The following is a 12,599-nucleotide window of genomic DNA, read 5'->3' as shown; positions in this document are numbered from 1 at the left end:
AACAGCGCTCTGTAGATTGCTGCTTTTTTATAGAATCAATTCAAATAATGGAAGAATTTAGACATCCAGGCGATCAGGCAAAAAAAGCAAAAATAGAGTGACAATGAGATAAAACACAGTATAAGAAATTTAAAGAAAACCAGCCTTTTATCTTACAAAAATTAAAGCCAGAAACAATCATAACAAACAATAAGACATATCTTTGCCAGAGAAAAAGAAGCCAGAAGTTAGTTCTTCATTCTCGGTAAATAGATGGAAATTATCTCAACAAACTTCTGAATTTCAGCTAGTATTTCAAGTTCCACATAATGTTTGAACTATGGTATTACGACATTGTCCAGAAAAGAGAAAAGTATCAACTGCTAGACTTATCTACGTTTTACTCTTCCAACATACACTATATCACCTGACTGCTTTTGGTACAACTCATGTGAGTTAGATAGAGGTTCATTTGCCACAGATTCTAGTTTACTGTTTGTCAAACTATTCTCCACAAGGTTATTGGTTAATGGTGAAAATTCAGCTTCTTTATCCGCCGACCACCAGGTCGGAAACGGAAGCTGCAGACTCAGTTTCAACAGCATTGAACACCTCTGGCTTTCTTTCTTCAACAGAACCATTTCTCTGTAATATCTTCTCATCTAGTGCCAAGTCTTTCTTTTTCTGGTCCAACTCAGGCATCAATCCAGGTGACTGCTGCTCAAGGACGAGATTCAATGATGCATTGTTCACTCCATCATCAGATCTAAATTTTAAATCTTCGGCCCTGTTGTATGAGAGAGACAGATCCTTATAATCTTCCTCCATGCACCCGATCTCGGCATTATTTTCGGGCATCAGTTCAGTACTAATGATTCCAGGAGGAAAATTATAAGGGCAGACAGGAGGTGTCCTATTAAGACACTTGTGACACTTAAAGCCGATAAGATTCAAAATTTTATCAGCACTGAGCTCCAAAGCATCTCCATGAAACCAAACTGCGGGAGTCAGCAAAAAAAAAACATCTTAGGAGTTGAGAATATAATATAAAAACTTAAATGAAAGAAGATTATATTCCATTGACCAAAAAACACTAGTTTTAAAATGCTGCTTTGACAATACCTGAAACTTGAACAAAAAGCCACTGCCTAAAACACAAATCATTTGTAAATATATTGAAGTTGGGTGCAGGTAAGTAATGCAAGTTTTTCAAGCCGATAGTTAAATGATCATTACCTCCACAAATTTCGCATGCCACATAAGCCAGGTTTGGCGTATATTCTAATTCACAGCAAAGGCAGCATTTTGGTTTGTCATTGTTGGTAGTCACCTCCCCAGCAAGCACCAGAAGCATTTTATTCCGGAACTGCGTCATTCTTTCATCATCTGGTTTTCTTGATAATAGCAGACCATTCGACCAGTAACTGCTGTTAACAGGTGTCCTCTTCTTCTGCCAACAATCATTGTTCAGCTTCTTCAACTTGTCCTTTTGGGATTTAGCTAGTTTTTTCTTCTTGCATTTTTTAACCATAGTATTCTGTGACGACAGCTTTGACATGCGTTCAGCATTCCTAGCAGAACGTCGCAAAGTAATAACCAAAGGAGCCCTTTTTGACATTTTAGGCTTAACTCGTGTTTTTCCTTTTTTCACCAGCCTTTTCCTTTTCCCAGATTGCACCAGCTTCAGTTGTTTGGAAGCATTGGTAGGTTTTGACAACCCAGATTTTCCCTCTGTAGCACCACTTTTCACAAACTCCTCGTCTTGGCATTTATGACAAGTATATGTAGGATCATCAGCGATATAACCAAAAGATTTTCGAACATGCCTTCTATGAAAAAAGCCTGAAAGTTCATTCAACTATCAAATGAGTAGAAGTTATAGGTCACAAAGAAAAAATATGAATAGCCAAACGTGCAACATTATCTACCAGCTAAATTCAAAACTAGTTCCAGAGCATAAATATATCAATATTCCATATACAAGCATTTCTCATTCAAAACATCATAGCCATCTCCAACATCCAGAGTAGCACCTTTGTCAACTACATGCATCAAATATTTCCATTTCCTGGCCACCACGAAATGAAAATTCAACAGGCCTTAAAAGCCAAAAAAAGGTGCCCCTGGGCCACTGCGACTAGTTCTACCTAGACAATATGACTTCCAACCACATGACCAACCAACCGCCGGAACAATCGGGCAGGAAGGTTAACTAAAAAGTCAATAGTACAGCCATTTTCAGTTCAAGGCCATTGAATTATTAGGATCATCGATTTAAAATAATCAAATTGTAACAACAATATTAAATTCTCGGACTTCAAAGTTCATCCCCCTAGTCTTTATTCCAATAACCCCTTCAAATGCCAAAATTAATGTCTAACGAGCACCAAGCTAGTTCTAATTGTTATTATATATCGTTAGTACACTTTTGGATCAGATCCCTCAGCTCTTCCAAACAGACTTCAACATGCATGGGCACTAATTTTCAGATACTTCTGCTATTCTGCATTTATCACACAGATTATGTTAGGAGACTTCTGCGATGCTTTAAAGTGTGTCTGTGGCCACAGGAGATACAAACATTTTCTAAATTGGCTTCCAAAATTACAAGACTAACAAATTAAACAAGGTAAATGTAACAATCATTTAATATTGATAAACTAGCAGTCACAAATAAATGTATAGGTCATCAAGAACAAACCAAAATATGTGAATGGCATTTACCTTTGCAATACTGGCAGCTCACTGCTTCCCTGCACACCAAGAAGGAATAATCTGGTCATGCCTATGCAGAACCAAAAGTGATATTTACAAGCAAAACAAATCTCACAGGCAAAGATATAATGGACACAAAATGAAAAACCAGTCATGAGGAACGAATCTCATTCAATTATGTTTGCTCAGATCTTTCCACTGCATGAAGGTAATACAATAGTTTCTTTCGATCCGAAACATCAAAGTCAATACTCTGGCCATAAATCTGAAAACAAGTTGCATGTTTTGCCCTCGGATCTCCTTACAATAGTAATAACAAATTTGTATGTTCGGTTCTCACCCGGACTATTAATATTAATATACAATAAAAGCCACACATATGACATACCTGACAAGGACATCTTTGTTACAGTGCTGACACTGATAATTCTCCAATCTCTCTGCTCTAGAGAAAAGGTATGAAAATCCCCTTTCCTCTAATGGCTTCCTTATTACTTTACTGCTCTCACGAAGTTTTCCAGAACTCGTCTTGTTGGATTTACGGGCAATTCGCTTCTCTTCAAAAAATTTCAAAAGATATAACGGGATATGCGACTCTTCCAACCAATATTTCTTCCTTTCACTTGATGAATCTTCAAGCATGCATCCATGTCTAGCAACAATATCAGGGATAAATCTTCTTTTGCCAAAATCTAAAAGATACCTGATAACTGTTCCCTCGGAGCATTTCCTCCTAATAATAACCTTTTTAAATGATCTCGCAGATTTTTTGGATTCCTTGTCCATTTTTGAGAGAAGGTTAGTTTGGCCAATATCATCCCATCTGATGTTTGCATCAAACTCTCTAACCTGAAAATGATATTCATGAACATTTCTTCCATTGTATGACAATAAATTTGCTAAAGCTACTCTCCACTCCCGCCTCCCCTTGCCCTCTTCTATGAGTAATAGCACTTTACTTATGCAGCCCACAAGCTAAAAACTATGACTATCGCAAGTGCGATCTTTAACGCAATTTGACCAAAGCAGAAAGTAGCTTAGTGAGGAAAATCTAAATATCATAGAAAATCTGTTTCAAGAGAACCTTAGCAGTCTATATGTGGTTGTCCTTCGGCTCGCTAAAAAGGTATGTAACAAGCCTATTTGAATTGGAAAACAGAAAATGAGAGATATACCTGAAGAGCAAGTTGCTCCACACTTCTTGATGTCTCAACAGCGGCTCGCCAGGCATCACATTTAGTCCTTTTGGCATATTCTCCAACTTCAGGATATAGAATGCCTGTTATCTTCTTGCATCCACCTGAACCATTTTAAATTTATAGTGCAGTAAGACAACTAAAATTCACAAGGCATGCGCGTTAGTCACGAAAACATAATAAATGTTTGTACCTTGTCGAGCGGCTTTGGAAACGAGAGAGCGAGGCAAAACCTTCCAATTGAAAAGCCCACGTGAACCCCTTCCACCCCTCCACCATAATAAAGTTAGCCCGGTGATGGCATTCGAAGATGGGGTGATCTGTGGCTCTGAACTCTTGGTTCTTTTTCTCCTGATTCCATGTTTCGAAGAAACTCTTGATGATCTCATCACAATATGGGAAGCAGAGCCCATTGTTGCAACAGTATCAACATTCTGTCGCCATCCCGTAGAGAGCGCCAAATGATTCAAATTTGCCTCTACCTGGTAGCAAAAGTCTGAGGTAATTAGATAACTAGAACATCACAAATTAACCACACATGACATAAATATTTTCCAGTTCTGGTGAACCAACTCCATAAGTTACTAGAATCAACAAATCTGCTAAATATCTACCAGGATTCTTTTCTGGGATATATATGACCCGACATAGTAATCCAGATCCATGTGTTATTCAGTCAGACATGGAAATCAATGAATCGCATCATGTGGCTAAAACATTTACAAAATCTTAACGTTTTATGCAGGGCGTTTTCTTAGTTAAAAAGATGAGTCAAATATATATGGATTCAGTACATATATTTAAGGGAAAAAATGTGTGTACCTTCAGCAACAAACTTTTCAGTGAAGCAATGTTAGTCACTCCAAGAACACACTTACGCCAAAACTCAGAATAATGTGGATTTAACCACGGGCCCAACAGCAGACCATGCAAATGATCTTCAATGCATATGATATGGCACATGATATCAATAAGATGATTTTTCCTATAATTTCCTGACTGAATACCAAATGTCTCACTCTTAAAATTTTCTACAACTCGTAAACTGTCATTCAAGATGAATAAGCAATCCTTTTCTTCTTCAGGATTTTTGCAATAGAAGCACCACCCACATTTTTCTTTCACGGAATTATGAATATCTGACCAATAAAATTCAGCAGATCTATTCGAAACAATCTTCAGTTGCCCTGCTATGATTCCTTCCACAGATTTCGGGGCACTAGTCCCATCTGACGATTTAGATATCAACTCTTCGAACACAGATGATGCTGTTCGAGCAAATTCATAACAGTTGACATATTTTGACCAAGGCTGTACTTGGGAGATTATTTCTCTATTATTTATGGATGGTTGTGCATTGCCATAATTTGCAGAATTAAGATTATTCCTTTGTCTAGTTACCAAGGTAGGAGATATTGTAAAATGATCTCCAGCATTCGCCAGGTTCCCTGGAATCTTAAACTCTGGCGATATCTCGGTGCAGATAGGCAAACAATCCCACCCACCTTCTTTTGACACATCAATTATGAATGATTGAGAGACTTCAGTTGATCCTTCAGAACTTTCCAATCTATTTTCCACCTTCACAGCATGGTCCTCAGTCCCATGAACCACATTATCACGCTCTGCAATTTCAAGATCTATATTACTGGAATAGGTAGTTACAATAGACTTTTCATCAGACTTTTGCTCAGTATCAACTTTGTACTTGTTTTGTGCTTCTGAGGTTGTTGGGTGTATATCAAGCAGTTGTCTCTTGTTAGTAAAAGCTGACTTTATAGAGTAGGACCGAATGTCCAAATAGTTTCTGGTCCCATCGACTTCACGAACTATATTCCATTGCTTACAGATAGCATGTATAATTGTGTCATACAGAAAATGTGGCGACTCTAGTGCTTCAATAAGGGGCGGCAAGCCATTTCTATCGTAAAACCAAAACGAATATTGATCATTGCATGACTCTAGCCTGAAAGAGACGTAGACGTTAAAATACATTCAAATGCAGAAGTACAATAAATATACTGTAATTAAAATTAGGATTACAAAAGAATAGTAATCATAGTAATACGTAATAAATTACGGAAATAAATATTACAATAGCATGCCGTACTTTATGGAAAAGTATTAACTAAGCAAAATGAAATTATAACAATTGTGTAAATATGATAAAATGCAAATATTTGTTCTTGTTCCAACAAGTTATAAAGCGCGCTAAGTTCTATCACGCATCCACAAAAAATTTGAAGCAAATGGGGACAAAAAACAAAAGAATCGAGTTGAATCTTCCGATATACTTTATCAGAATCAATAAAATAGGCTCAACTTAAAGTCATAGTTATGTCGTAATTCGTGTGACTAGACTCAACCTAATGTGAGGCTCAACACTTCTTCCTAGATGCGAGCTAAGGCATGACCATTATTGGAAAAGTGTGTCTCTTTCTGTGGCTAATGCACAGCTTAAAAGCTCAATTCGCACTTTAAGTGCACTTTAAACCCAAGGACCGTGAATCTGAGATGAAATGTAACATTGTAGTTCATTTTATTTACAAACTAATGAGCATTAATGTACTGTTTGTTGGGATGTAATAATTGTTCATGCTAGGGGGGTCGATACGTGCCACTTGGGTTGGTGTACAACTTAAAAGATCTGAATTTCAATTTTCACCATTACCACTATTTATGTTTTTTGGTAAAACAACAAACATTTGATCATAGGATTAGAGTAACATGTTTGATTCTCACGGATTGCAAAAAGTACAGTTGCAAAGAGAGCAGTCGACACGTGACACTTGGGTGGTTGTCGGACTTAAAATATTTGAGTTGCACAGATACCACTAACTATAATTTTTGGTAAAACAGCAAACATTTGATCTTACAATGTTCTATAATTTTTAAATCATTTTAGACCATAGATGACAAAATCTTATTCATAATCTAATTATGGAATATCGTGTCTTAGATTATTATGATTACAGACAAGGATGTGATTTTCTATTTCTAAAGGCTCCTCGTGATGGACATGCTCACACGGACACTTAGTTTTTAAACTATGGGCACACTTTAATGTGTCTATCACTTTTAACCCAGCTCTAAATACAATTTGTAAATATTTCTTTATGTAACATCATTCAAAGGTTTTAATTAATTTAAAAATAGGGGCTAACCTATTTAAAAAATTTAAATTAATTTCAAATCACTTGGTCACATTATGTTCAAGAAAAAAGACCAACATTATGTGACAAGTTGAGTGAAGACAACTTTATCTTAAATAGGCGTGTACCTAATAAACTGACAAACTAAAACAATCTATTAAAAATAGGGAAAAACACTTAATTGACGATATCCTAAGTTTTGGCTATGTTTTAAACTACACTTCGATTTGCAGTTTGATAGTTCTAATTTCTTGTTCAAACCAAAATCAAATCATATGCACATGTTATGGATTATTCTTGGTCTTCTGCGGTTTGGTTTCTGTTATATAAAATAAGGCTTGGCTTGGTTTGGTTTGGTTTGGTTTATAAAAATACATAAATCAAAAACAAAGGTTCTTGCGAAACTAAAACTCACACCAAACTGATATACACCACTGATTTTTTATGCTATAATACTACTTTAGCTGAACCATCAGTAATTTACATAGGCAATGACAATTATGCAGAATATACTACATTATTTAACAAAGAAACTTGAAAATCAAAACCTCAACACTTCAAAAAATTGAAGATATTAAAAACGTGAATGTTGTGACTCATTATCTTTGCATCATCAATTGCCAAAATAACCATATGACCAATGATAAAATCCAAAGAGATATACCGTTTGTCATATTTTCATTAATGACAATGATCCACCAATATGGTTACTAAAACCCCTAGAAAGATGGATTTGCCAAATGATGGTTGACGGGTAATTTAAAGAAAGAATCCAATTCTTTACTTTCATTTCCAATACGAACTTGAAAAAATACGCTTCCACATATTAACTAATGCTCAATTGATAACAAAAGATTTTGACACTCGAGTAAAAAACAGATGCAAGAAGGATATGACAAGCCAATTCAAATTTAATAATATTAACCTAGTTGAAACATGCACAATAAGTTGCGATTTTCTTACCTACATAAACTTGAAGCGTTTTTATCAGTCACTACTATCAGAGCTTTCAAAGAATACCAAAATATACAATTTTATCGTTTATATGATAATTGCGATAAGAATTTTAAAAAATTTATGATAGCATTTATAGCCAAAGTAGTAAAAGGTTAAAAAACAATAAAAATATTTCCCAATGACTATTATAAAGCATCCAAGGTACGATAAATCTTAAGCCTCATGCAATCATGAACGAGAAAGCAACTTTTTGGGGGGTCACGCAAATCTAATCTAGTATCATACTCGATCCACTAGGACCAGGATCAAATGAGGTAGGATTGCCCTTTGCTATACATGCGAGAGATAGACTAAGGTGCACGGATACCATAAAACCGATGCGAGGCGGGCTTTGTCAAAAATTAGGTGTCAAAAGAGATGATAAACCAGAATCAAAGCATTTAAAAGAAAAATTATCACATATCATCCATTATCATTTGGCCTATAAGTTAGAATGATTGTTCTTACTTTTGATTCAGCATACATACATTCAGTGATTAAAAAAGAAGAAGAAAAACCTCTCCATCTTTGAAGCACACCCATGTTTATAGTTCATTATTAAGGCGTAAGCTTCATTGAAGGGCTAAGTCTTTGTTTAGTCGCAAAGGTAGAGTCTCACTGCACCGTGAGTCTGTACGCACACCTTACAGGCTTTCGGTGATTTTGAGATACCTAATAGATTATATGTCTCTGTTTAGTCTCCTATTTATGTTTCTTGATATGTGGATTTTGGGGACTGTACCGAAGAACGTGATGTGCGTATTTCCTTAAAGAGAGATTTTTATTGCCGAAATCATCTCATTCAAGAATTTTTTGTTAGCGACGACACTATATCATACATATCTTTTCTGATAGTGCATTGATTGGATAAACTAACAAAGTATAACACATTGAGTTAAAAAATTTAAAAGTCTCATAAGGAAACGATGTAAAGACAAATTTAAAGTGATTGACTACGTTAAAAGATGTAAAGATAGAATGTAAATGAGGCTGCTGTAGGAAAATAAATGTAGGTAATAATGTTTGATTTCATTTCTGAAGATGAAAATATTTATGAATAGGACCAAACAAAGGTTTTAATATCTTCTAGAAGCGATGCCTAAAAAGATGAAAAATGTTTGTGAAATAGGACCAAACAAAGGTTTTAATATCTTCTAGAAGCGAAGACTAATTGTATGTTTCTCATGTCTCGTGGGTAGCCAAGGCATTAGAACATCAAACGGTCAGCATATCCAGTCTTGTCTCATTTTGCTCCACGGGGATCAAGATGAAGAGAGAAAACAAACCGATCTTACAGAATTTCCAAGAATTCCATATGCAAATGATTACTGTTTTGTGGATAGTCAGGACCTTGAAAAACATCCAGAACGACAGTTTAGAAGTCAGTTTGATTACATCACTACACCATGTATATCATCTCTGTTCGGGAAACTATAAACTAGTGAAAATTCGTAAAAATAAAAAAGGTAAGCAACTTAAGAAAAACGACAACTTGTGATTGAAGAGTAAATAAAAGACTAACAAATATATTAGGAGCGTTCATGACATCAATACTAACATCTAGAATCAACACCCCAGAGTCAGGTGTACTTAGTTAGGATAAGATTTACCTTCTACATGTTAGTGTTTCTTTTCCAATAACATGCGCTTTTCGTAGCAAGAAAATTATTAACTAAGACATCTACAAGTCTTACACATAAAACTTAGTCAGATTACTTTTATTGTTTTATGTTACTGATCATGTATTCACCAAAATAAAAACAGAAATGCTAAAATACTCTTCTTAGGGAACTTTGTATAGAGGAACTTACATCAAAAGGTAACCACAGCTGCTATAATATAGTCGTCCATAAGGATCCATTCCCAACAATTCTGCTCCTCGAATCGACTTCTCCACTTTCATCCAAGGCTTATCTTTGTCAATCTCGCATTCAGGGCAATACCAATCGCCCTCAGGCAAGAGGCTGCTAACAACACCCACACATCTTGGATGAAATGCTGCCGGGCATCCATCACAGCATATTAAATTCCCATCCATCCTACAAAGGTAGCATTCATCATTGTTCCAATCAGTTGGCTCATCAGCATCCTCTTCAGTAATGCAAGAAGGGCTAGCAACATCCATCGTAGACTTTCTTGTTCTTGAACTATCTAACTTAGTATTCCGATCAAAATCCATGTGCTGCTCTGTAGCCAAATTCCTTCTGTTTATCTCTGATCTAAAGGCATCCACTTCAATTACATCATCACAAAGATTCCGCATTATCTCAACCTTTGTGGATACAGGCAGTTGGTAGTAATCCCTCTGACAAAGCTTCAAATGATAAAGATCTAGACCAGGTATATAACCAGGACTATGCAATAACAGATACTCAACCACAAATATGGGCCACGTAATCAAGTCGAGAAAATCCCAATTAAGAGACCTACATGTACAATTGAATAGCTAAAATAACAAGTAACCGGGAAAATTGTTCATTTTTTCCAGTTAAAAGTAAATTTAATACCTGAGACATTTGGATGCAGACACGGAACCTTCATTAGAAAGAGCCTCCAAATGCTTCCGTAATGTTTTCAAAAGGGAAACATGAATAGAGTCGAACAATGACGTTGAATCATTATATTTAACTGATGCCACAAAATCATCCAGTTGAAAGGGGCTTAGAAACAACAGAGTACTAAAAGATCTCAAAAACGCATAAACAGACAGCAAATCAAATCCAGAAACTCCATCGAGATCCAGGTTGCAAGAAGAAGGCGGCAACTCCACCTTAGGTGGTAGAATGTGACCCCCGTAATTTTCAGGACCTGACATTATGATCTTTTCTTCAAACACAAAGCTAGCTGCTGGAGATGATAACTGAAAATTGTTTCCATCCAACCCTAACGTACTAAAAACATGAGCTTGATCAGAAAGTGCATCCCTTTTAGCTCTACGACTACTCCTCCTCAAACCCATCTCTGATGTAGGCAAAGTTATATTACTATCTGATAACTCTTTTCTTCTCCTACCTCTTCTCCCTCTCGAAGATCCAACTGAATTTCCATTATCACAGTTATTTGAATGACAACCATTTTTCCACGGAGTTTGTTCTCTATTTTCCAGCTCTGAGTTTAAAGTTCCAGTTTCACCTTCCAATTCTACCATTTCAGGTGTAGCCACTTCAATTTTATTATTTGAAGTAGCCTTTCTCTTCCTGTCTCTTTTCTTCCTTTGTGCACTTCCGGCTGCAGCATTTTCATTATTAACCCCATTAGCCTTCAACAAGTTCTTTTCTTCTTGCTCTTTGCACAAATCAACATAACCCACGTCCACGTCCCCATTCTCTGAAACTCCCATATTAGCATTTTGCACTAACTCTTTCCTCATCTGTGCATCTCTTTCAGCACACACCATTTCATGCGCTCTGGTATTCCCCACATAATCATCCAAATTAATAACATCATCCTCCACTAATTGCAAATTCAAGTCAAATAATCCTCCTCCTCTTTCCGCAGACAAATTCTCAAAATCCTCATTTACATCTAAATTTAAATCGATCAGTGCATTATTTGCCCCAGAAGTCTCCTTGATAAACTCTTCATTAATATCTATCCATACATCCAACTCCATATCCAACCCCGCATTCAAGTCCAAGCCATGCAGCTTAGCCCCATCACCAACCGCATTAGGCCCGTGATCGTCGTTGTTTAAACAACTGAGCCCGCCATCATTCAAGTCCAACCCTTCATTTAAATTCAAACTCAATTTACCGGAACCACCACCTCTAGCTTCCAAATCACCATTAATTACTGAATTATCATCAGTTTTACCTGTGTCCGCGAGCCGGCGCTTTTTCGGCCTTCGCCCACGCTTCCTGGCGGAGGACTCCGGCGGCTGAGGTGAAGGAAACTGCTCCGGTGGCACCAAAAGCAAAGAAACCTCCGAAAACTCCAATTCCTCCGCATCTCCATCTTCGTATACGATCGTGAAAAAACCGGTGTCGGGTTGGTATGATTGAACCGTCCCCAAAAATATACCGTGCTCTTTAAATTCCTTCTTCACCCTTCTTCCCACGAACTCCATTCCCCGATTTCATAAAGAAACTTAAAGAGTAAAAAAAATCGAAACCAATTGAACCAAATAAAGTAAAATCCAAAGAATAAACCCCCCAGCAAAAGCACTCCGAATAGAGAGAGGAAAAAACGGGGTGTGCTGATGGGGTGACAGTGGGGACAGGCTAGGCTGCCTTCCATTTCACCAGGGCGAGGGCGGGGTGGGGGAATTTTTTTTTACTGGTCCAGGGTACAACTTTGTATGGCTTAGGTACTACGGACATTTTACTCGAAAATCATTTTTATTTATTATTTTACTTCTCCTCATTTTTAATATTTTTTTTCTATTTTAATAAATCTGATTACAATAATATCAAATTTTGGTGGAAAAAGCATTCGGCCCTCTATGCTAGTTGGAAATGTGTGCTGAATTCGAAATTTGTGTGAAAAGCAAGTGACACCGTAAGCATGCATGCATGCAAGCATGGTGTTGTCTCTATAGTTTTCTATTTTTTAAAGTACAACA

General features: G+C 36.6%; 1 protein-coding gene across 1 annotated transcript; it reads right to left on the bottom strand.

The window, feature by feature from the left end:
- Window positions 1-218: 218 nt before the first annotated feature.
- LOC140809476 (DDT domain-containing protein PTM-like) lies at window positions 219-12,289 on the bottom strand. Its single transcript, XM_073167116.1, is given in 10 exon segments — window positions 219-539; window positions 541-977; window positions 1,216-1,821; window positions 2,704-2,732; window positions 3,083-3,543; window positions 3,870-3,994; window positions 4,084-4,372; window positions 4,713-5,856; window positions 9,850-10,464; window positions 10,546-12,289. Coding segments are annotated over 10 exon segments (5,436 nt in total). The 5' UTR covers window positions 12,105-12,289; the 3' UTR covers window positions 219-368.
- Between the last annotated feature and the right edge of the window lie 310 nt (window positions 12,290-12,599).

This window comes from Primulina eburnea, chromosome 13 (genome assembly GCF_022965805.1).
Source record: "Primulina eburnea isolate SZY01 chromosome 13, ASM2296580v1, whole genome shotgun sequence".
Classification (NCBI taxonomy): domain Eukaryota; kingdom Viridiplantae; phylum Streptophyta; class Magnoliopsida; order Lamiales; family Gesneriaceae; genus Primulina; species Primulina eburnea.
This window is presented reverse-complemented; position numbering and strand designations above follow the sequence as displayed.